Below are 25858 nucleotides of genomic sequence, written 5' to 3'. Positions count from 1 at the left end.
ACTGTGTTTGGTGACCATTTTTCAGAGGCACGGTAGAAGGAACCCCATTACGTAAATGATCTGCAGATATTATCGCATGTCTCTGGAGAGAAGTGATTGGAAAGCTAAGAGCGAACTTCCCAGGGTCTGGGCTCTGTGAAGGGGGAGCCAGTGTGCGCGCAGCACGGGGCACGTGGGAAGGAACCGCGATCAGGCCGGGAGAGTCGGAAGTTCGATCGCGAAAGACTTGGGTGCCCTGCTTACCGGTGCTGGGCCATGGAGCAGAACTGGGAGCTCTGAGAAAGGGGTGACCCCCGTGTAGAAAGACTGGCCTGTGGCACTGCGGGTGTAGGACACACAGGGCCGAGGCGTGGTGGGCGGAGGGCAGGGTGGGGTCACCGGACGGGGTGTCTGCTACAGCAGCAGTAGCTGAAACCGTGCACGTGGGCAAAGGTGACGAAAGTGGGCATGAGGCAGCGGGTCACGCTCAGGTGTTGGATCCCACAGTTTGTGCGGGGAGCGTGTTGCTAAGGGCCGCTCTGAGGACGGCAGTCTGAGCGCTTGTCCTTGGGCCTCGTCGTCGTGGGTGATGGCACTGTTCCTCCCTGTATGGCCTTGGGGACAGAGAAGGCGCAGGGTGCTGGCTTTGGAGTTTGGGGACTCTCTGATGGCTCTGCCTTGAACGCAGCTGGGTGGCCTGGAGCAGGTCAGCTCTCTGTGCCTGTCTCCGACTTTGACACGGGAAGAGGCGAAACTAGATGACCTCCCGGGTCACTTTCCGTTCCTGAAAACGCTATCTTGCTAGGGTACCAGTGTGTTGTTTAATTAGTGTTACTAAAGAGGTGGTTGGTTTTCTGAAAAAGAGTCTGTGGCTCAGATTTAATTAATTCAAGAGCTGATTTTTCTCTCTGTTGGGGAATAAGTCCGTCACGCGGCAGAATCCTCTAGCCAGTCGGCTGAACTGAGCCTGGAAGGGTGACAGATGTGGCCGCCAGATGGCCCAGAGCTGTGGGGGGAGGTGGGAGAGGGCGGATCTCTCTTTAGGGTCAGCTCATTCAGAATGAAGAAATGTTTTGCTGACAGAGGGGGAAGGAGCAGGGAAACTGTGTTCTTGGGAACAAGCTGCCGTTCAGTCCCAAGCAGGCCTCACACGTGGCCTTCCCCTCCTCCCCAGGTAGCGTATCTCTAATGCGCACTCGTTTATCCAGCTAGTCAAGAGTCGGTTTGTGGGGTGTCTTCTCTGTGCCCAGGCACTGGGCTGGGGCGTAAAGCGGAGTCTTGTCGGTAAAGCCAGGCGGAGGGTAAATAAATACTTAGTTAAAATGGGGAAAAGCCGCGCTGGTGTTAAAGACAAAGGTGCTGTCCTAAAGAGGCCTGGCCGTGGAGACGGTATTCAGACTGAGAAGTGAAGGATGAGGAGTGGCCACTCTCGCAAAGAGCCAGGTGGCCTGCGTTCCCCGAGCAGCTGAGGAGGCTGGCGGGCAGAGCACTTGGTGTGTCGGGAGAACTGGAGGGAGGCCAGTCTCACTGGGGGAGCAGGACCGGCTGGGGAGGGTGGGGCCAGGAACAGCTCCCGAAGGAAGGTAGGCAGGCAGGCAGCCATGGTCGGGAACGGGGGGAGCCGTCCAAGGGTTCAGGGAGGTAGATGTGTGCGTGGCAGAGAGGAGAGGTGACTCACTTGACGTCGTCCGGGGGCAGCTCTGGCTGCTGTGCAGGACACGGAACTGAGCTGGGCAAGCTGGGCAAGCCCGTGACTGAGCACAGTCAGGAGGCCATGGCATCTCAAACCAGGATTGTGGCAGAGGAGGCGAAAGTAGATGTCATGGGGGGCTTATTTTGGAGGCAAAATCTGAAGGACTTGTGCTAGAAGGAGATACGAGTGGAGGGAAAGGGACAGAGCAAGAGGGCGACCGCAATCTGGCTCGAGCACCCGGACAGGTGGTGGCGTATTGCGATGAAAAGGAGTGGGTATCGGGGGTTCGCTCATTTCTGGACAGAAGATTGAGGGGCCCGCGGCACGAGCCGGTGGTCACATTCCTGATATGAGTCTGCAGCACAGAGGAAATCCCAGGGCCGAGCACATGAATCAGGAACTCAAAGGCACGGACTCAGCAGGGCGAGAGAGATCATCTTGGGAGCGAGCGTAGAAGGACAAGAGAGGAGCCTAGGACCGAATCCTGAAGAACGCCAACATTTGGAATAGAAGGGAAGGAACCTGTAAAAGCCACCAAGAAACACCAGGGAAAGTGGAATCAGCAGGAACCGAGAAAGAAGAGTTTTAAGGAGGGAGAGCTCAACTATGTTACGTGCTTTGACGTGGGGTGTGTGAAGTAGGACAGTGGTCGCCAAGTGTCCATTGGAGTTGGTGATGTGGCGATCACGGGGTGCTCCGTCATGTCCCTCCCGGGTGCAGAGTGTTCAGTGGCTCCCGGGAACGTAGAGTCAAGTGCAGACCTCACCCGACGGTGTCACAGCCCTCCACGACCCCGGCCCGCTCCTCTTCCTGCTGTTCTCCTCCCTGAGTCTCTCCGGGGAGCCAGCATCTCGGACGCACCCTCTTCCCTCCGAACTTCTCCTGCCTTCCTCCCGTGCTCACCACTTACAAATTCGTGCCCCTCTCGTAAAGACCGGATGTCGTTGTGCCACTTTGGCCCGAAGCGGTGTGACACGGTGGGAAAATGACAACCAGCTGTGGGGAGACTTCGGTTCCCAGTCTGGCTCCCCTACCTGGCAACCCAGCGCCCTCAGAATTACTCCGGGGCTCCAGAGACCGCACGCTCTCTCCTCTCCTGTCACAGGGAGCTGAAGCGGAGCGGTCTCTCCTCGCGGTGACTGGCTACAAGCCTGTGTCGCGTTTCCGTCCACTCTCCGGTCTGTGCGCTCACCTGCCGATCGGCTTAGAGTAGTTTGCATACGGTGCATTCAGTTACCGACAGACTTGAGAACGAGGAACAGAAGGTATCGGAGAGACGTCTTGGGCTCCAGATAACGGAAGAAATGAAAATATTTTGACATTCTTTGTCCCTCAAAGGGGTTTACACTCCAGCTGGGGAGAGAAGATTATAAAGACATGAGACCTGCTCTTACAGCATCCTGTCACTGAAAGAGAAGACACGTGGTGGCACGTGACTGGTCACCGTACTGGCAGCTCTCTCCTGTCACGGGCCACCATCTCACCTGCAGCTTGTGTGGACACGGTGCCAAGCTCAGGGCGTTCACAGACACACGAGACTGTCCCGGGGCTCACTGGGAAGAAACACTGGAGTGCAGAGGACAGAGGGTCGGGCTGGCTTGACGTGCTTAGTGGATGGAGAGGAATTTGTTCTGGCGGGAAAGAGGATTGGGATGGAGACTGAAAGAAGGAAAAGCTCGCGGTGTGTTGGCGTAGCTCCCTCTGGTGGAGGGTGCGTTACAGGAGCGGCAGGGGGCTCTCGGGAAGCGAAAGCCAGGTTGTGATTGAATGCAGGCCAAGGTGTATTTATCCGTTCAGTTAACGGTTTTGAGTGCCGCCTTTATACCAAGTAACAAATAGGATTTAGCTGTAGCCCCCGCCCTCAAAAACCTGTCTCACAGGGAGAAAGATCCAGAAAGTCAGTAGACCGTGTGTTAAGTGATGTGACAACGCAGAATGCTGGGCAGCAGAGCTCACTGTGGGGGGATCTGAAGGGGTTAAACCAAGGACACGAATGACGTTTTGTGAAGATTTGTTTGTAGAAGGAGTTGAAGGATTGACTGAAATCTTCACCCTTATCTATTTGTAAAAGTCACATCAGCGCTCAGCATGTGTTCTTTTGATCATAAAGGCATAGGTTAAAAGGGATTTATTTCCCCCCTATTTTATACTCCAGTCAGAACCTGAGAAATGCAGAGACAGAAGATGACAAGATTGTGTCCCAAGCAGCCGTCCGTGCCGACGACGCCGATGAGCTCATCGCACCGGGAACACCTATCCAGTTTGATATCGTCCTTCCTGCCACAGAATTCCTGGACCAGAACCGGGGGAGCAGGTGCGGGCTCAGGGAGGTTACCTCGGGGAGAAATGAAAGTGACCTTGGGTGTCTCTTGTGTCCACCCCCATCTCCAGACACTGTTGCCATTCTGACTGAGTGCCCTCTTGGCCAGAAATGTCCTGATTGTGTGCCTCTGGCCGTTTCCCTAGGCGCATCAACCCTTTTGGTGAAACTGAGGATGAGACCTTTCCAGAAGCAGAAGGTGAGCGGGTGGTCTGTGTGCTTGCTCTTTCCCCTTCACAGAATGGCGAGGGCCATTGAAACGAGGAGCGGAATCATGTTGCGGAGAGCTGGGCCTTGAAGGTATGAATTGAAATTATGACCCACGGGTCTGTCGTTCTCTGAAAACTCATTAGGATGTGTACAGGGAAGGCAGGTCTTAAATGAAACCCGCAGGGATGTGGACAGATTCTCCACTTGTGTCACAGTGTCGGCCCATCCTTACCCTTTCTGTAGCTCCTGCGTACAGAGTGGCCAAACCTAAATCAGAGACCAGATTACTACAAAACAGATTCAAAGAGGATAAAGCGGTCACAATAGAATGCAATCTGGGTGAGACATGAATATGCTGTTTCATTTCAGAATGCCGAAAACACACATAACAGCTCATTCTTGTGTTTGAAGATGACGTGGCTCGGTGGTATTTAATTTGTTCAAGTTCATATTTTTGACGTTTGATTACATTCTTCTAGTACCTAAGAGCACACCCAGCAGAGCTGACCGTAACCTAGCACTCCGCAGAGCGGAGGCAGTTGAGGGCCTCACGCCTGGAGCCTGAGAGCAGCGTTAGAATGAGATGCCGCTTCCTCAGACTTAAAAGCAGGACTTGAGAGGCGGCACCTCGTACGGAATCGGGCAGAAAGGGGGCCGGTGGAAGGAAGGAGGCTAACAGGCTGTGCCTCAGGTCTGCCGCCCCGTCTCTAGCTGACCTTCCATAGAGGCCACCCCGTCAAATCTCTACAAAAAAAACTTCCGAACTTGTAAAAACTGTCTTCATGTGGGAGTCACTTCTTATAATATTACATTAATTATATTTTTCTCCTCTTTTAACCCTTAAGTTATTTTTAGGGGCAAAGACACTAATAGATCGAGGAAGGAAAAAGTAGCCATCTTAGTTTAAAATGGTGGAGAAGTGAATTATTCTTACAGAAAAAAAAAAAACAACCTTTAAACCTCTGTGATCTTCCAGTTACGGTTGCAGTTACCCAGTCTTGTCAGTTATGTGCCATTATCGGGGGGCCAGTGCTGGCAGTTTACTAGAATCTGGTAAGCAGGGTAGTTGGAGATGTGCCATTAGCTCCTGGGAGATCGTCACTGCCCTTCAGTAATGCACGATATGTGTGAACTGGATGAGCCCCCAATCAGGTCTTCTGTTCTTCAGATGGATTTTCTTCTTCAAGAGGACTTTATCAGTGGGCCCGAGGAATGAATTTTCTGTCATCTAGCGGAGAAGCTCTTATTTTCAGAGAAAAGACGTATATACCGCCACCTAGAGTTTTAGCGTTAGAAGGATGGTCGTGTGGTACTGACTTTTCATCTTACGGATGCACAAAGAGGTGCTTTTCTAGTCTAATGAAGTCGTTCCAAAGAGCCAAAATGTAGACAGTAGGCGATTCAGGGCTTCGGCACCGTGTTGAGGAATTTGCCGGGGAGCCCTCCGCAGGAGGCAGACCAGACCTGAGGTCTTCCGCCTGTTCTCAGACCGGCAGCAGGCAGGAAGCGAATGTGATCCTGAGCAGAAAACGCTCTCTTGCAGATTCCCTTTTGCAGCAGATGTTTGTAGTTCGGTTTTTGGGCTCGATGGCAGTCAAAACAGACAACACTACTGAAGTGATTTACGAAGCAATGAGACAAGTATTGGCTGCTCGGGCAATTCACAACATCTTCCGTACGACAGAGTCCCATCTGATGGTCACCAGTCAGACTCTAAGGTATGTTTCGTTTCAGACCCTTACAGCTTTACCTGATTCCCCATTTAAGGCACATTTACTCACTTAGAATGTTCACACTAGAATATTTGATCAGATTAAGTGAAGATGCTACTCTTGTCTTTGCCCTGTTCCTTTGTACGTTCTGCTTTTACAAGATACAGTGGATAGAAGCTGTTCCCCTAAGGAGTGGGTACCCTCAGAGACTTAGTGGTGAATGAGTCCTCTCGTTCGTGATGATGCCATCACTGAAGAATTGCTCAGTATATCTCAGAGCTTGAAAAAGAAAGGGTTTTTTTTTTTCTTTTTTAAATGTTTGTTTACTTTGTGAGAGCGCACGAGCGGGGGAGGAGCAGAGAGAGAGCGAGACGGAGAATCCCAAGCAGGCTCTGCACTGTCAACACGAAGCCTGATGTGGGGCTCAGTCCCACAATCGTGAGATCACGACCTGAGCCGAAATCAAGAGTCGGACGTTTAAGTGACTGAGCCACCCAGGTGCCCCGGGATTTTCATTTCTGAATGCAGTACTACTTATAAAAATTAACAACAGTGAAAAAAGAACATGAGCCTACCTGAGATCATTAGACCACCACAAGTAAAATCTGATTAATATTTGTTGGGATGAAAATAAGCCAAGTGATGTTAACTACGTGATTTGGAGTTTTAGATAATAAGATCTGTATGAGTGACGGCAAAGGACCGTCAAGCCATGGTTAGCACAAGCTTTATGAAGTTTCACCATCCAATATTGGACTCACATGTAGCACTTGAAACGGAATGACAGTCTGAGTTAAAATGTTCTAAGTGTAAAATACATATAGCAAGCTTCTTCTAGGGTCTCATACTAACCCCCCAAAAAGAATGCAAAATATGCCATTAATTTTTATATTAATAACATATCCTGGTAGTATTTTAGATCTGTTAGGTGACATTAACTTGATATACTTTATTTAATCTATTTCACTCTTTTTGATGTGACTGCTAGAAAATTTTAGATCATGTATATGAGGTTTACATTTTATTCCTGTGAGATCACAGGCACTGCTTTAGAGGCAGAATGTCTACGTTTATCCCTGGCTTTGGCCTTCATTAGTTATATGACCTGGGCGAGTTTAACCTCTGTGCATCAGCTTCTTGGGCTATGAGATGAAAATAACTGTATCCACACTGCATAGGGCTGACACAAAGACTACATGAGTTAATGCACATCAAACATGTATACAACCACAACTGGCATAAGTGCTCAGTAAATGTTAGCTTCAAAAAGTTAAATAGGACTTTGTTAAAGTCAGAATATAGTTTCTTCCATTCATTAAAACCAGTCTTTTTCGTTTCATTGTAAACCTTCTACTGAGAGTAAGTTTCTTATGAATAAAACTTTATTTAAAGCTTTTCTCCAAGCATGCCCTGCACCTTTTATAGGCATTGGCTCATCGTTCCTGTAATCTCCACCAATAAGAACAGAGTAAATATACGTAAAAGCATTGTGAAAAATCACAGTACATCAAATGAACACTATCAAAGTACAAAGCCCACAGAACGGGAGAAAATATTTGCAAATCATGTATCTAATAAAGCTATATGTTCAGAATATATAAAGAACTCTTATAAGAATCAACAAAAAGGCCAAAAACCAAAAAAATGGACCAAGGACCTGAGTAGACATTTCTCCAGGGGAGATCTACAAATGGCCAACAAGCACATGTGAAAAGATGCCCAGTGTCACTCGTTATTAGAGAAATGCACATCAAGTCCACAGTGAGGTATCGCTTCAGCTCACTTAGATGGCTGTAATAAAAAGGAAAATACCAAGTGTTAGGGTGAGAAAAAATTGGAATCCGTTGCCGGTGGGAACAGTTAAAACCGTTCAGCCACTGTGGGACATGGTTCGGCAGCTTCTCTGGGAGTTAAACGTAGATTGCCAGCCCTGGTAGACACCCGGAAGAATTGAAAACTGTTCAGATAACCAAGTTTACACAAATGTTCGTGGTTCACGGTAGCCAAAGAGTGGAAACGATCCCAACTCCATCAACAAATTGATAGACAAGATGGGGTATTTAACACAGCAGAGTAGGAGCCAGCCTTAAAGAGAAATGATGTCCTGATGTGTGCTACAACATTGTTGAGCCCTGAAAACATGCTCGGTGGAAGATGTCAGCCATTTTGTTTGATCCTGTATCTGAAGTGTCCAGGATGGAAAGCAGGTTAGTGGTTGCCAGAAGCTGAGAGGAGAAAGAATGGAAGTGACGGTCTGATGGGTGTGTAGCTTCCTTTTGAGGTGATGAAGATGTTTGGAACCAGGCAGCGGTAATGGTTGTACAGTGTGGTAAATGTACTAAATATTAGCCCATTAGTCTGCAATAGTCCATTTTAGGTATATTTCACCAGTTTCCACACACAGATCCCTGCACTGGAATTCATGTTTTGAGACAAATGAGAAGTCCCACAGAAAATCAGATCTTTTTTTTAATGTTTATTTTTGAGAGAGAGAGAGGGAGGGAGAGAGGGGCAGAGAGGGAAACACAGAATCCAAAACAGCCTCCCGTCTCTGAGATGTCAGCACAGAGCCCCGTGCAGGGCTCGAACTCATGAACCATGAGATCATGACCTGAGCTGAAGTTGGACGCTCGACTGAGCCACCCAGGCGCTCTGAAAATCAGATCTTAGGCAAATCCGTATTACCTGTTTAAGATAGCAACCTTTTAAGTTACTCACAAAATATGCATGTTTTAAGTTCACATTTATGGAAAAGTTTTACAAAATACCTAAGAAACTTTACTTGAGGGAGACCGTTTATGAGGTATATTTTTTAAATCTTTAAATTCATACAAATTAAGAGGGACATGAAGAAAACATGTATTTAGCTTGTAAATGTGTAAAATTCCATACACATTTTCTTACTGTCTTAACCACCTCTTTGAAGTGGGGTCCTTTTCCCACTTTTACAGACGAGTCTGGAAGAGTCAGGGTGACTTACACAAGGGCACAGTCGAGCAGCCAGCCCAGAGCCCTCTGACTGCGGTGAGGCCCATACTTGAACCGCACGTATTTCCAACCGCAGCCTTTCTGGGGGGATGACCGCTTTCCTGAGATCTAACTTCCCATACAGCTCGCCCATCTGAAGTGTTTTCAGTATATTCAGAGTTGTGCGACCATTAGTTACCACAGTTTTCGAGTATTTTCATCATCCCCAGAGAAAAACCCACACCCGTGAGCCCTCATTCCCTTTTCTTAAAACCCACCCCCCCCCCCCCATGCAGCCACGAAACACTAATATTCTGTGTGTATGTATTTGCCTGTTTGGGACATCTCATATAAATGGAATTCTAACCATTTTTTTAAGACCGAGAATAGATTTTTTGCTTTCGCCCACAGAATTTATAGCAAATCAATAAATAATACCATGTTTAGAAAGTAGAAATTTAGGGGCACCTGGGTGGCGCAGTCGGTTGGGCATCCGACTTCAGCTCAGGTCACGATCTCGCGGTCCGTGAGTTCGAGCCCCGCGTCGGGCTCTGGGCTGATGGCTCAGAGCCTGGAGCCTGTTTCTGATTCTGTGTCTCCCTCTCTCTCTGGCCCTCCCCCGTTCATGCTCTGTCTCTCTCTGTCCCAAAAATAAATAAACGTTGAAAAAAAAATTTAAAAAGTAGAAATTTATATGTATGTATGACAGCAATAGATTCTCTAAAGCAGTGTATTTTCCAGATACATCAGCCTGGTTATTAGATGATGCTTAAAGTTTTGTTAAAGAATACATCTAGAATACCTTCTTTTTTAATTAAAATTTTTTATTTTTGAGAATGAGCAGGAAAGAGGGGAAGGGGAGAAAGAATATGTGCTATTCCTTCTATAAATAGGACAGAAGTTTTCCTTTTTTGTCTTGTTTTGTTTTGCTTTTTGAGAGAGCAAGCAGGCGTGTGAGTGGGGAGGGGCAGAGAGAGGGAGAGAGCATCTCAGGCAGGCTCCAGGCCCAGCTTGGAGCCCAATGCGGGGTTCAATCCCATGACTCTGGCATCATGACCTGAGCTAGTGTTGAAGAGCCTGACAACCAACTGAGCCACCCAGGCACCCCTAGAATATACCTTCTTAAAAGACCGTGCTCCCCCACCCCCAAACTGACACAGAATAGTTTTGCTACAATCTGCTCACTGTTTTCTCACCCCACCCCATATTTAGGGGAAAAAAATTAGACTTCAAGGAAAAGACCATAGTCAATAAATGTCTTCTGAGAAGCAGGCTGTACAGAATACAATCTGTCTATATTCTACACCAGAACTGTGAAGAATTCTAATGCTGCCCCTTTGGATAAGCACTGAAATGTGAAAGTCTCCAGTTGTTACAATCTTCCATAAAGCTGTTCCCGGAGCTTCAACTACATGGGGTTCAGCACAGGCAGACCCATGGCGCATGCTCCCTTTGGACAGTCCCATGGAGCCATCTCGCCTTGCTGCGGCCGGGCCTTAGAAGGGCGTTTGTGTGATTTCATTCTGAACTTCTAGACTCTTCTAAGAATACAGGTTTCTCCAACATGTGTAATATAATGCGTGTCTTAAAATTTCAGGTTGATAGATCCTCAGACTCAAGTAACAAGGGCCAATGTAAGTACCTCCATGCACGCTAATTTTAGTAGTTATTCCTTAATTCAAAGTAGGCACTTTATAGATTTTGCCAAATTTAACAGCTGTCACTCATAGTGCACTTTTTTCGTGACGCTGTCCATGGAGAATGACTTGTCTGTTTTTAATTCCAGTTATGTGATGTTGTCTATTCCTGTTATTTCCAGTTTGAGCTCACCAGCATCACCCAGTTTGCTGCCCATCAAGAAAACAAGAGACTAGTCGGCTTTGTGGTCCGCACGCCCGAATCCACAGGTGGACAGTCGCTGAGTACATACGTTTTTGAAAGCAACTCAGAAGGCGAAAAGGTCTGTTTTTTTTCATCTTAAGATTCCATATCTCTGTCCAAAGATACTTAAAGGGGTTTTGCACCACCCGTGGGCGTTTAGTTGACTATTCTTTGTGCCCCCATTGAGGAGTTTAGAGAATACCTCTAGGAAGGCCCCACTGAAAGAAAACGACTGGAATAAATTTTCCCTTGGAAATGTGTGTCATTCTAAACAGTGATGAGGAAGAATGTTAATGGTGAGATGAAATGTGAAAAGCAGTTGCCTTCAAGTTTCTTTTTTAAAAATGAAAGAAGTTACGATGGAGAAAATCTAGTCTCAGAGCAAACGAAGCAGACAGCAGGAAACTGTTCTCATATAGTATGAAAATTTTTGTGACCGTATTTGCTACTTGGAATTAATCAAAGTTAATCAACTCTTTCAGCAAGTATCTTTTTGCCACTGCGTGCGAACACGCAGTGGCAGAATGTGATTGAGAGAGAAAGGAGGAAAGTACTCCGTTAAGAATGTTAAGCACTGGGATAATTTCAGTTGCCACTTACCCTGGATATCGTTGCTCTGCACAGATTGGCAACCGGAGACCAGGACAGGTGGACTCTACTGTTCAGAGCCCCGTGTGATGAACTTCTTAACAGCCAGGTCCTCTGTCCCCACACCGACATGAGCAGTGACCTCGTTGTACTTCCATAACCACATTTTTTCCTAAAATCCCTTATCGCTTTCTGCCTTTGCCCAACACTGCTTTTCTTGTCTTACAGATATGTTATGCTATTAATTTGGGAAAAGAAATCATTGCGGTTCAGAAGGTAAGGTACATTTTAGTGCTGGTTTTCACAACTACTCAAAAGATCTATAGACATACTAAGATCTCTCTCAAAAAGAGGAATGGTGTTCGCTGGACATTGTGGCCAAACTTGAGATTTCCTTTGAAGTGTTCTAACTACCAGACTGGCTAGGGCCACAGTCACCGGTTAACACATGTGGAGTTCTTCATAAATATCACTGCTTCCTGCGTTATCACTTTTTTGCTTGCTGTTGTTGGCTAGATATCCTGTCTTTCAAATTAAGATGGTAGAAACTTTAAGTATCTACCATGTACTCGAAGGCCTTGCTCCTCTGAGCGGTCACAGACAGACATCAACCTGGAAATGTACTAGACGTGAAGATTCCCAGACCTCCCTGTATTTCAGCGGCTTACAATCTTTCACTCACCCCACAAACTTCTGAGAGCCAAGTTTGTACAAGAAAAATCTTAGAATTCTACCAGTGAGCAAGACAGATACAGTTCCTGCCCCAGGAGGCTTCTCGTTCAGTAGAACTTCTGCAATAATGGAAATGACCTGTGTCTGTACTGTTCAATAGGCAGCTTGAATGTAGCTAACTTGATGATGATCTGGATTTTTAAACAGTAACATATAGCTACTGAGCACCGTATTAGCTTTCCTAATGTTGGGGGAGGGCAGGAGGACTAAGACCAGTATACAAGAAATGGTAGCAAGCAGTGCAAGTTAGTATTTTATGGTATTGATCAGGGATCAACTTCTGTAAAGAGCAAGACAGGAAACCTCTTAGGCTTACATTTGTCGCAACTACTCAACTCATCTATTGTTCCAGCAGCCATATATACTATATAAATGAATGGCTGTGTTCCAGTGAAACTTCATTTATAAAAACAGTGAGCCAGATGGCCGTAGTTTGCCAACTCTTGGTTTACAGGGAAAGAGGAAGGAGGTAGTGATCTAGAAGACAAAGGTATTCTAAAGGAAGTTCTTCTCTGGACTCTTTGTGGGAAGATGATTATGATTTGGCTAAGTGAATGACATTTTGGCTAAGAGCAAAACCTGGGCCTAGAGTCTAGAAGTAAAATGCAATTGAGCTTTTTCAGAGAAGCAAGGAGACTCACCTGAAGGCACACATAGATCCCGGAAGGAAAGAAGCTAGATTACAGAATACTGAAAGCCATGCCATAGGGGTTTTAAGTGCATTTTAAGCGTTTTCTTTTCTCCTTCTTAAACTCTCATAACTTCAGGATCCAGAAGCATTGGCTCAATTAATGCTGTCCATACCACTAACCAATGATGGAAAATATGTACTGTTAAACGATCAACCAGATGACAATGATGGAAGTCCAAATGAAAACAGAGGCGCAGAATCTGAAGCATAACTCTCTTGGGCCTTTGGGGAAAGAGCACCCAGGAAGGAGAGCTACCTCCTTAAGGGTTTTCAACTTCTCTGACATACAGGCCCACGACCTGGTTTCAGAACGCTGACAATCGCTTGTGGAATGTACTCTTGATGCCTTGATACTGAGACTTGGGAGGGAAACAGTGAGAAATGGTTGACAACATTCCTACCCATCTACAAATGTTACTTTAGGTGCTTTGTGGTAAGTCGTCTTCTTAGATTGTACTGTTCAGCGCTCAGAATGAAGGTTACTGAAAAAATGCATTGTTCACTTTATTCAAATGTCATCTCTTCAGTCTCCAAGTACCCTTTTTAAAAAACGATAAAAGCCTAGATTTATAATTTGATAAACACTAAATATTTCCTATTAATATATTTTTATATTTTCCTTAATGAGCTTTAAGTGCCTGTCATTCTGAAAGTTGTGTATTTATAATCAGGCTTGTCTCACAGTCGGACCTACCAGCATCAGTTTGTGCAGTTAGGTGGCGAGCCCCGCTTGGAGGGCCTGAGCGTTAGCAAAAATGCAGGTCTAGTTGTGATCATTTTTCTCAGACATCATGCAATAAAAAGACTAGCAGACGAGCACCACGCAAGATGCTCAGTTTTACATGGAAACCTTGATGAAACAGCATTCAGAAGTTTACGGTCTTTCAGGTATGGTTTTAGTGGTGGATCACTACAGACCGTGTGAAGCTCTACCAGTTCCTGATTCTTCTGAGCCAGACCCTCCTCAAGGAAGGGACCAATTAATTTTAAAACTCACTTGAATGAAAGCATGGCTGGTTGCGGGGCTTGGTATAAAAATCCTATTCCACCCCTACCTACGAAGTATGATGATCCTGAATTGGCACCATGTGTTTAATTATAACCAGTTTCAACAGAATACCGTTGTCTTTGTAATAAATTAACCTAGCAACAAATGCTAGCAAATAAAAACTACCATTCTGTTTCTTTCTTTTGCTTGTTGTGGTTATTTTCTAGAACATCCCTGGAAGAAAACTAAAGTTAGTTCTGTGGCTTCAGCTGTTCATTTCCAAAACCTCAGTACATTCCCCCCCTCTGCTGTGATTTCATTATGCCCTATCAAATACCACTATTCAACACTGGTTGAACAATGTGATCTCAGTACCAAGTTGTTTTGGTTTTTTTTTTTTTTTTTTTTTTTTTTTTTTGAGGGAGAGAGTATGGGGAAGGAGGGGGGGGCGGAGAGAGAGAATCCTAAGCAGGCCCTGCACTCAGTGTGGCTCAATCTCATGACCATGAGACAATGACCTAAGCCGAAATCAAGAGGTGGGATGCTCAACTGACTGAGCCACCACAGCTCCCAAAATGGTGGATTAATAAAACAACTTTTGTAATCCAAACTTAATGTTACAGGGGTATCAGAGTCCACTTCTATAATGTGAGCCTCAGGGACTAAGCCAGCATGAGATATACCATGAAATTATTAGTATGGTGTTAGCGAATGCCTTACAAAAATTTGTGTATCATAACTGTATTAAACTGGTAAGTCCTCCGATAGGCTGCAAGAGCCACAGTCCCCTGAATTTCCTTTTCTTGCTTCGAATTGTTCAGGGTGGGAGGGAAGAAACTAGTCGTACACAATATTGTTGGAAACTAAAATCAATTTCTTTCATTTCCTAATTTTTTCGTATTTCAAAAATATGTGGCCTGACTAAGCCACAAAGTATGCAAATCATAGGAAAAAAAGACTGAAGCCCATTAAAACTAACTTCATTGAAAAAAACCACAGAATGAAAACACAAAATGAACTGCACATATTAGGCACAGATGACCCACAAAATATTAGTATCCAGAATATGTAAAATATTCCTGCAATTAGAAAAAATTGAAAATAAAGTCATAAAGGAATTTCACAGAATAAAAAATAAAGGGTTCTTAAATAGAAATATACAAAATTGATATAATAAATACAAATTAAACCCACTGGGATATTACACACCAGACTGTAGAAACATAGCTGCTGGGATGGGCACGAGGCTCCTCCGCTGCTGGGACGGGACAAGTCTGGCGTTGTATCCGTTGCACTTGTAGATGGCCTAGCAGATTCACTTGCGAGTAGAACTCTGGAGAAACTCTGAACACAGGTACACAGAGATGCGTGCAGCCAGTAGCCCTGTTCGTACTATCCCAAATTTGGAAGTGACCCACATGTCATCAAAACAGATCTGTGTATTTGTGTAACAATACTAAAGAAGGAAAACTAAATGGACTACATGTATGTGCATCATCATGAATGAATTTCAAAAGAGACAAGTCATATACAGTAAGAATCCATTTATATTAATTTTTTAAAAACCTGCAAACCACCACCGTGTTATTTAGAAAACTACAGATAGGTTGTAACACTAGAGAAAAGCAAGGCATAGTTACCCCAAAATTCTGCGTTGTGGTTTCCTCCGGAGTGGAAAAGGGAGCGGCGATCCGAGGAAGAACAATGGAACATCTCAGGCAGGAGCAACAGGCTCTTAACCTCCACGGTACGGTGGCTACCCAAATGTCCTGTTTTATTCTTGATTCAGTACACACATATCATGTACTCTTGTGCATGGGTCATAGATTTTAAAATAATATTAAACTTTAGAAGGTTGCCCTTTAAATTCCCCAAATGAAAGCACTATGAAAAATTATCAAGTGCCATGTAAATGAAAGGTGGGAGGGGAGAAAATGGGACCCTTTATTAGCCAGCTATTCTCACCGGTTTTCATTTCCCAGCACTGCCTCTGGTTGTTTAGCTGTCAGACTGGGGAAGTGCAGGACTTCTCTCCCGTTGTCTGCACTTAGCTGGGCCATGTAAACAGGCATAATTTTTATGAGACCCACTCAGAGTCACATACTGTTTATCTTCCAACTTTTCCACCTAAGAGAGTAATAGTAAAGCTAACAACTATATGCCAAGTGCATTTCTGCCTATCAATAATCATAATAGCTAGTGTTCACAGTAGTTACTGTTTCCTAATATATAAAGTGCTTTACACAAAAGTCAGTCCTCAATCTACAAGCTCTGTATCATTAGGCCATTTTGTGCCTGAGAAAATGAAGCACAGAGAGGTTAAGTAAGCTGCTGGCAGGCTTCAAATCACAGTCTGGCTCCAAAGTCTATGCTTCTAACTGCTCTGTGACATACACAGCACAGAGAAACCACACAGCAATCACCAAATGCTTCTCTCATTAGGTACATAAACCTTTGAAAATTATTCTGATATGCAGTAATTATACCACCTTAAAGTACATCTCTAATGCCCTGTTGCATTTTGTGCAGATTCTAAAATGATTAAATGCTGTAATACTAATACAGATAGGTGCTTCTTGATATAAAGTATTAACTTTCCCCCTCACTTTAACGATAATGAGGGCATTACTAAAGAATGTGTCACTACACAAAGATCTTGCATACATTACAGAATGCATAGTCTTTAAATTTTTTTTATGGCAATTTTTGAAAGAGAGAACATGAGCAGGGGAGAGGCCAAGAGAGAGGGAGACACAGAATGTGAAGCAGGCTCCAGGCTCTGCGCTGTCAGCACAGAGCCAAATGCAGGGCTCAAACTCACAAACCGTAAGATCATGACCTGAAGTCGGACGCTTAATCGACTGAGCCACCCAGGCGCCCCTACAGTGCATAGTCTTTAAAGATGATCCCAGAATTATGACATCATCTCTACACTGATCAGGAGATGAATTCCTCTCCTTTGCAGAATCTAACTCCACTAATGGGAACTGGATTATCTGATAAATCAGGTTTTACACTAAGAGAGGCCAACAAGTATCCATATATTTTCCTAAACTGAGTTCTTATACACTATATATAAGAACTTTTTGTATCAAAGTGAGCCCTAACTTTGCCATCACCATCTCTGAGTTCACTGCATGATATTCACTTTAAAGATTTCCACATATTCCAGATTCTTTTTAGCGGAAATCTCTAATAACGTGTTAAATTCTTCCTAACATCTAAAAAACCTCTGTTAAAATTGTAGCATTGAAACTTTCTTAAAAAGAATACCATCAGTATGAAACTTTCGCAGACTTTAGCTGGAAAAAAAACCCATATAATTATTAAAATTAGTTAAAATCTTTTTCCATTTAGCCAACCCAGCATCAACAAGTAACATGATGATGTATGTGATGGTGCTACCCCATCTTTCCCACAATCTTCCCACTACTGCCTCTGGAAAGAAAAGGAGCAGTAATCAGATTTTACCAAGGAAAGTTTCTCCAGTGTAGTACAGCCTATCCTTGAACAACACAGAGGTGAGGGGCACCAACTCCTGGCACAATCAAAACTCTGCATGTAACTTTTGACTCCCCAAAAACTTAAACTAAGAGCCTGCCGCTGACTGGAAACCTTATAATGAACGCATATTATAGATGTTACTTGGATAATATAGCGTATTCTTACAATAAACTAAGCTAACAGGGGCGCCTGGGTGGCCCAGTCAGTTAAGCGTCTGATTTTTTTTTTTTAATATAATTTATTGTCAAATTGGCTTCCATACAACATCCAGTGCTCATCCCAACAAGTGCCCTCCTCAATGCCCATCACCCATTTTCCTCTCCCCCACCCCCGTCGTCCACCCTCAGATTGTTCTCTGTATTTAAGAGTGAGTCCCTTGTGGTTTGCCTCCCTCCAACTATTTTTCCCCTTCCCCTCCCCCATGGTCTTCTAAGTTTCTCAAGATCCACATATGAATGAAAACATATGATATCTGTCCTTCTCTGACTTATTTCACTCAGCGTAGTACCTTCCAGTTCCATCCACATTGTTGCAAATGGCAGGATTTCATTCTTTCTCATCGCCAAGTACTATTCCATCATAGATATAAACCGCATCTTCTTTACCCATTCATCAGTTGATGGACATTTAGGCTCTTTCCATAATTTGGCTATTGTTGAAAGTGCTGCTATAAACATTGGGGTACATGTGCCCCTATGCATTAGCACTCCGGTATCCCTTGGGGAAATTCCTAGAATTATTGCTGGGTCTTAGGGTAGTTCTATTTTTAATTTTTTGAGGAACCTCCACACTGTAGCATCTGATTCTTGATCTCTGCTCAGGTCATGATCTCACGGTTCATGAGATCGAGCCCCACGTTGGGCTCTATGCTGGCAGTGCAGAACCTGCTTGGGATTCTCTCTCTGCCTTTGCCCCACTCTCTCTCTAAATAAACATTAAAAAAAAACTAAGCTAGAGAAAAAAATGCTATTAAAATCATAAGGAAACTACATTTACAGAACTATATTGGATTTCTTTTTAAAAGTCACATATAAGTGGACCCGCACAGTTTATTTTTATTTTTGAGAAAGGGAGCATGAGTGGGGAAGAGGCATAAAGAGAGGGAGAGAAAGAATCTTAAGCAGGCTCCACACCCAGCACAGAGCCTGAGGCGGGGCTCAATCTCACGACCCTGGGATCATGATCTGAGCCAAATCAGGAGTCAGACACATAACTGACTGAGCCACCCAGGCACACTCTTCCCACCCCCCCACCACACAGTTTAAACACCATGCCGTTCAAGGGTCAGCTGTATTTAAAAGGCATGTGTCTCCTGTCTCCAGTGTAATTAATATTTAAAAGGCTCTCATTTATTATTACTGTTTCAGTAAACTCATGTTTGCAAATGGCACTAGAGTTATTTCTAACATTAAACACTGTAAACCAAGGATCCCTTCCCAGGATTAGGATTTAAAAGTAAACATTCACATGGGTTCTTTTTATTTGAAAACAACAAGGATTAGATCAAGAACGTACAAAGAGAAAAAGAAAAGTTCTTCACCTGGGTTGCGTGGAAAGGAGCCAATACCAATTTTATACTTGAAATGTTTTGCCTATGTGCATGCAAGTATTTTTTTAAAGACAGATTCCCTATATTCTATTAAAGGGGATTCCAAAAAGGTTAATGTTAAGAAGTACTGGTTTAAGACATTCAATTTTGAACATAAACATCCAGGGGAAATAAACTTTTGAAATTATATTTATTAATGTTTTATTATACATATTATATTCTCTTAGAATTAGGGTAGGGGGAAGCCCCACTCAAGTGAGGTAACAAACTTGCCATCTTTTACAAAACTTAATTAGAACTGACAAAGTTATGGTTAGTCCTTAATTCCTGAGAATTTGAACATTATTGAGTTTGTGAATTTACAACAAATGCTCACACTAATTTTAAACTACAGTATGTCCAAAAAAAAAATATTTAACATTAATATGTTAAGCAAAGAAAACATCATCCAAATGCATATATTAACTTAGGTGTGAAACACTCAAGCCCTATTGCTCTGCACTTTAATGGCATTTAAATATGCTTAATCTTTTCAGAGATTTTATTTCAAATATGTGTAATTTATCCAGATTACAGTGACATTATTTTGAGCTAATGGCAAAATAATAATCACTTTCTTCTCAACTGTAGGTATCCATGGTGTCAGCATATAAACTCTATAGAATATTCACAAGATCGATAATAACTGATATATGTGGGGATAATGAACAGAGACCTCAGATTCTCTTCCAATTACAATTTCTACCCCTATTAAAAATGGAGATTGTTTTAGGGAAGTCAGAGAGAAAAAAAAAAATATTGTTGCTATGAAATGGTGACGAATTTGATACAATCAAAAGATCATTAATATAAACATTTACAATAATGAAAATATAAATTACTAATTATGCAGCATGCTTTAGGGCCATTTCTACAGTTAGTATGAATTACAGATATTAAATGCCTTTAATCCACCCACTGTTCATAATTCTGAAAGTCATGTTTACATAATAAACAAAAAACATTTCCTACCTATTTTGTTTCTTCTGACTTTGAACAGTGGAAGTGTTTATCTTGGGCTGGGAAAGTTACCCTGCCAGTAATCAATGCATACAGATAGGGCATTGTACACGTGTTCCAAAAGCTGGAAATCAAACATTAGAATTACTTGCAGGATATACCCAAAGAAATGCTTAATAGGCAAGTGCAATGGAAAAATCAAGTGTTTACCAAATGATGTTATTACGTGTACAGTTTTAAACTTTGTTTTCGTTGTAAAAGTATCACTGTATTATATTCAAAGATTATATAGGCCATGATTAACCATTTAATTATCAACTGATGTAATCTTTACAAAAATAAAGCTTGTAGCCTGCCAGGAACTAAATTTACTCAAAATCTTACTGTACTTTTCAAATCAGTAAATGATTTATTAGAACTTTATTCTCACAGTGGTAATTTTTAAAAAGCCTGCACAGTGCTTAATCTGATGTCTTAGATTATACTTGGTTTAAAGAAAAAGTCTGCCCAAACCATCACCAAGACTTTAATTCAACCTAATGTAGAAGAAACCTGAGTTTGGATGTAGAAATAAAAATCCATACAACTTTCTCTGATACACGTAGTGCCTTCAATCAAAAGTGAAGTTTCAAGCAGGACTCTATGGCTTTCTCTGAATTTTCTTTCATCTTGAGTATTAAGTAAATCTTAAATTTAAAGCAGTTGTTGGAGGTTACATGTTCCCAAAGCAATGTAAACTAGTTATAAAATGTCTTATCAAAGACCTGAACAGCTCTTGTGAGTCACATGAAATTAACAATGAACCAGTTTTATACTGTACATAAAAGGTACATAGCACACTTGTGCCTCACCTCTATCAAAGCCATCTTTCTGTATGTCTGTTATAACAATGTCGATATGTATGCCTCATAAATTTCAGACTTAATTCACTTTGTTTAAACATGTATTTGCTGGCTGTACAGAGGATATGCACTGAGTTTCCAATGACTGAAGCAAATATGGATCAAATATGCAAACACAAGTTTTAAACCCTCATGTAGATTGTTAGAGATCTGAGGCGGCAGTTTAGGAATTTGGTTTGGCCCTTCTACAGCTTCACTTCAAACAACACTCCCCAGGCACATCTGCTAGCCTCAAGTCCAGGCAAAAACCCAACTGAAAATCTCATTCTCAACCTTTAGAAAGAAGATTGAGCCTTCAGAAGAAGAATGGACTCAGCAGCACCGCCTTAAAGAGTTGCAACATCTACCTGTTACCAGAGATGTGGCCCAGGAAACACTTCACCATTAGCTTGCTAACATCCATTTCACTGGCAACAGTACTGACAAAATTCTGATGACTTCTGAGGGGCAACGCATACCATCGGTATCATTTGACAACAGGATCTGCAGACACAGTGCTGTCGGACAGGTCTCCATTGCTTGTTTTGGTCTCTTCTGGAAGCGTGGGTGAAAATAACAATGGACAGATGTATATTCATTTTTAAAAAATGAATTAAGTAAAAATTGAGAAGAGCTACCTGCTAAATTTCAAATTAAGAAAATGTGCATCTACCAAATAGCTCTCTAATATTACAATGTATATGTAGTTTAGTTACCTTAATTTTTTAGAAATCTGAGCTAAATTTTGCAAAGGTAACGTTCTGACTGGTACTTTTTTTTTTTTTTTTTAATTTTTTTTTTCAACGTTTATTTATTTTTGGGACAGAGAGAGACAGAGCATGAATGGGGGAGGGGCAGAGAGAGAGGGAGACAGAATCGGAAACAGGCTCCAGGCTCTGAGCCATCAGCCCAGAGCCTGACGCGGGGCTCGAACTCACGGACGGCGAGATCGTGACCTGGCTGAAGTCGGACGCTTAACCGACTGCGCCACCCAGGCGCCCCCTGACTGGTACTTAATAGGGGTGTAGACTTGTGAGAGTTCAGAACTGCATGTGGGCCACGTGGAGTTTCACCTGGCGCATTTGAAGGCATGCTGCCCCTCAGCCGGTTCCCCCAGCCAGGCCAAGAAATCACTATTATAGTGCACTGCTGTTATTGCCAGAGACATTGCTGCAAATTCACATATAAAATTGTCCAGAATAAGTAGCCTTCCATCTGTGTTTGTAATTCATTTTTTAAAGCAGCTTTTTATTATGACTGTGATAAAATGAATTCCTCTTTTTTTGTGTATGAAATACCACATGCACACATTTCATTAACAGAGGAAAACTATCTCATGTACCCTGCAACTCTGACTACATATCTGAGCAACCTTTAGCTAAGACAGAGTTTTGCAACAGAAGAACCACCTCGGTGGTTGATGTGGCTGAGACGCGTCAACCAGAATCATAGTGAGTTCCTTAAGAACAATCCAGAGCAAGGACTTCCACTGAGACCAAAAGGTTTGTTCTGCCTTAATGTTTTAGGCCTTAAAGTAAGTATAAGCTTGGCTGGAGACAAGGTTCTCGCATGAAATGCCTGAGCAGAACCTAAGCAATAACTGAGTTTCTTCACAATTTAGATCAAATTCACTCAAAGTCTTCCAATTTACTTTAGCCTTGGAAAGGGACCCAAACAGAATATATACATATTTTCATGTAATAAATACTGAGTATCTTCCAGGTAACAGCCTGAAATCACTTTCAAGCACACAATTATTAGATTCCAAAAAAGCTTCTGTATGCTAATTATTAACATATTTAATTTATGCAACAGTATCAGGGAATAGGTTACTTGATATAAGTGGTCTACCCAAATTCAGTGTAAAATATATATGTATTTTAAAATTTAACAAAGTAAGATTAATAAAAACATCTTATTTTATAAAATGTAAATTTTATGCCTTGATTTGTGAAATACAAGTAAGGATATAGGAAAAACATGAAAACTCAACTCAGCTGCTGTACCAAGCTTTAAGCTACCGAGCAGAGGAAAACCTAAATTACATAATTTCTATAACAGAAAAAAGGAAACAACCATTCTTCAGGGAAGAAATTATTCCTAAATTTTAAACTGGGGAGAAATGTATCATGTGCAGCCTTAACTATGCAATAATAAGCAATTTATATCATCCTACAAAGAATACAATAGACAAGACGATCTGGACAAGACGATCGGTTCTCGTGGCTGCACTGTAAACTCTGATTCTCCAAGGCCTGGTTGCGGAGGAGGGCGGGAGGCCGCTCACCATGATACGAAATGGGGTCCCTACAATCTGCCACCTCCTCAGCCATCTGCCCCATCTCACTCAGTCAGTGTCTAGTTAGCAGCTCTACTACATTCTAGTGTTCCTCCTAATTTGTTCCTTCTTGTCTGACACAAGTTGAAGGGTGAAAGAAAAACTAAACTTGTTAAATTTTATTTAAATTATGATGAAACTCAACAAAAAGTTACTCCAGAATGAAATGTAAAAACTATGTAAATTTCTATTCAGATTCACAAATGATGCATGTAGGCTGTACTTCAAAAAAAAAAAAAAAAAAAGGGCATTTCTAGGTCTAAATTATTTTCCAAAAGGAAAAGGAAGCTGGAATTCTGACTAGATAAAATGGGACATTAGTGTCTGTTAAAGAAAGATTTACTGGTCTTTCCAAATTTAAGCCACTCACTGACCTTTTTCTTTCTTTTCTTGGTTTTCTTCAGCTGCAGTCTTGTCTGCTCTGAAGAAAATTCTTGCACTGCTCAGTGAGAAATAGAGCAATTCAAATTCCTAAGTAAATAAAAACATGTAAAGTAAAAGCTGAAAATATTCATAAATAACTGTGGAAATCATAAATACAGAAACTGCATTTAGTAATCCATCCATTTTTAATATCTGAATCAAATGGCTTCCAAATGCCATTCCTTTTAAAATATACCTATTACCACTATTCATCCTGTTTAAATGGAGGTTTCTATAGGATTTGTTTTCAGATATCAAGAATGGGTATCATAAATATCAAAGCAGATTTGACTACTACTATCCTCTACCTGTAGATACACATCCAGTCGCTTCTGAGTGAGATTCATGGTTTGTAGCAGCTTTTCATCTTGACTAGTTGACTGCACATTCTGTTGCTTAGCAACTGCTCTTATCTCCTTCAGGTACTTCTCTCTAACAGACTGGAACCAATGAAGTGAGTCAAATTCCTGGTACTGATCCAAAAGCTTCAAAATGTAAGCCACACCTGCAGTCATTAGCAAAACCAAAGCCAAATTACAATGAGTACAGAAGTTGTATTCTACTCCTTTAAAAAAAAAAAAAAACAAAGTGAAAGTATACAGAACTAAAAATAAGACAATCAAGAAAAAAAGAAACAACATGGCCATGAAAATCACTTACAGGTAACACGCTGAGGGGTGGGGAAAAACTTCCGCTGCTATTTGACAGCAACTGAGGAAGCTACAGGGGAACTCAACACAAAATGCTAAAAGCTCTTAAAGCCACCACCCCAACAAAGTCTAAACATTACATCTAATGAAACTAAGTGATTAGCAATACCAGGTGGGTGTGAATGATAGTTACACTTGATGGAAGATAAGTATTATTAATCAGATGACCCAGTTAAAAAATAAAGAGTAAACACTGCTCCCGAAAAACAAATCTACCAAGAGCACACAGATCTATTAAGCAAATGTTTCTTAAAATCCATGGTAATAATGAACATAAAATTAATGGAAAAACAATTGCATTAAGCTTACCCATGGCAAAGCCATCATCAGTAAAAGCAGCTCCAATTTTGTTTTTTTTATTCAATTTCTCCTTGCAGCTAATGGAATGCTCTACAAAGTTGAGGGTCTAAAAAGATGTAACATATTAGAGAAACAACTGGGCTAAAATATCTTCAGAATTTAGTTCATAAAGGAGACATTTCAAAAATTATAAATAGGAACCCTTCTAGATTCCTGTCCTTTTGATTTGAGACATCTTCCTCCTATAAATAGTCCCCTGGTGAGATCACAATCTGTACAAGTATCTTCTAACGGCTCTTCTTTCCAAGTCCTCTAACTACAAGCCCTCCCTCGATCACCACTTACCCTAACCACAGTGCCTTGTATATGGTTCATTATAAAATATTATGAACATTTTGCAGATGAGAACACTGAAGCCTAGAGGCTGAGTAACTTGTCCAAAGTCACACTCTAAGTGAAAGCTGGAATCAGAAAAGTAGGCCTGCTTTATTTACTTCAAAGCATAAGTGCTCTTATGTGTGGTAGTCCTTGCTTCTGCCCAATTCATTCTAAAATACTATTTCTTATCAGATTCTGGGTTAAAGAATGAGTCATCTGGAGAAATGAATTCCCCCCAAAAAGGCTTTTCTAAAAATTCAGCTCTTACAAAATACCTTGTCATTTATTCAATAAAGATTTACTGAAACTTCTATCAGGTATTAAGTAACTACGATAAAAAAATGAATACCATCAAAAAGTCCACACTCTAGAGCAGCACTCTCAGCAATGACAGAAATATCGTATATCTGTACTATCCAATACAGTAAGCCACTAGCCACATATGGCCACTGAGAACTTGAAATGTGGCTCACAAAACTGAGGAACTAGATTTTTTATCATATAAAATTTTAATTAACTTAAATTTAAGCAGCCACTTGTGGCTATATACGGATAGCACAGTTGTAGAAGGGTAGAGACCTGTAAAAATAATTGTGATACATGTGAAAAGTACTATAACAGCCTATTTTGTTGGAAACAATATCAACTTTCACTTTTATGCGTGTAAAACTCACTTGGCAATCAATCACATATTTGTGAAATCTTTACAAATGGTTAAATCTTTTTTTGATATCTCATTTATGTTTGTCTTCTTTCTAGAATTCAATGATAAACTCAAGCACAAGCAGAGTGTCCTACACTTCGTGTCCTTCTGTCCTAGAATTCTGACAGTTGCCCTGCACAACTCCACTCTTCCTTAAACTCCCGGACCGCTGTTCACCATGTCTGCAGTATGCTGTCCTTCAAGTTCAAGACACATGGTAAGAAGTCACCCTAAGTTAACTACACTGTTACAGAGTATAAGACAAATCTGCCTCCAGTTTGACACTGTCTTAAGATGAAAAGATAGTATTTA

General features: G+C 42.2%; 2 protein-coding genes across 3 annotated transcripts in view; one reads left to right on the top strand and one right to left on the bottom strand.

Annotated features, from left to right (window-relative positions):
- APPL2 (adaptor protein, phosphotyrosine interacting with PH domain and leucine zipper 2) overlaps window positions 1-13962 on the top strand; it is a 54149-nt gene extending 40187 nt beyond the window's left edge. The window contains exons 15-21 of the mRNA XM_030320430.2: window positions 3828-3986; window positions 4139-4191; window positions 5746-5920; window positions 10479-10515; window positions 10701-10841; window positions 11579-11626; window positions 12850-13962. Of these exons, the coding sequence (XP_030176290.1) occupies window positions 3828-3986; window positions 4139-4191; window positions 5746-5920; window positions 10479-10515; window positions 10701-10841; window positions 11579-11626; window positions 12850-12984 (748 nt within the window). The 3' untranslated portion in view covers window positions 12985-13962. The remainder of the gene's footprint in view (window positions 1-3827; window positions 3987-4138; window positions 4192-5745; window positions 5921-10478; window positions 10516-10700; window positions 10842-11578; window positions 11627-12849) is intronic.
- Window positions 13963-18985: 5023 nt separating this feature from the next.
- The window catches only part of WASHC4 (WASH complex subunit 4), a 60754-nt gene continuing 53881 nt past the window's right edge, over window positions 18986-25858 (bottom strand). For both annotated transcript variants that reach the window (XM_030320426.2, XM_030320427.1), the window contains 4 exons: window positions 24475-24571; window positions 23764-23960; window positions 23407-23503; window positions 18986-21249 (listed from right to left, as the gene is read on the bottom strand). In XM_030320426.2, coding sequence (XP_030176286.1) covers window positions 21182-21249; window positions 23407-23503; window positions 23764-23960; window positions 24475-24571 — 459 coding nt within the window. In that variant the 3' untranslated portion in view covers window positions 18986-21181. The remainder of the gene's footprint in view (window positions 21250-23406; window positions 23504-23763; window positions 23961-24474; window positions 24572-25858) is intronic.

Source organism: Lynx canadensis, chromosome B4 (genome assembly GCF_007474595.2).
Source record: "Lynx canadensis isolate LIC74 chromosome B4, mLynCan4.pri.v2, whole genome shotgun sequence".
In the NCBI taxonomy this organism is placed as follows: Eukaryota; Metazoa; Chordata; class Mammalia; order Carnivora; family Felidae; genus Lynx; species Lynx canadensis.
Note: the sequence above shows the minus strand (reverse complement) of the source record. Positions and strands in the feature narration are given on the sequence as shown.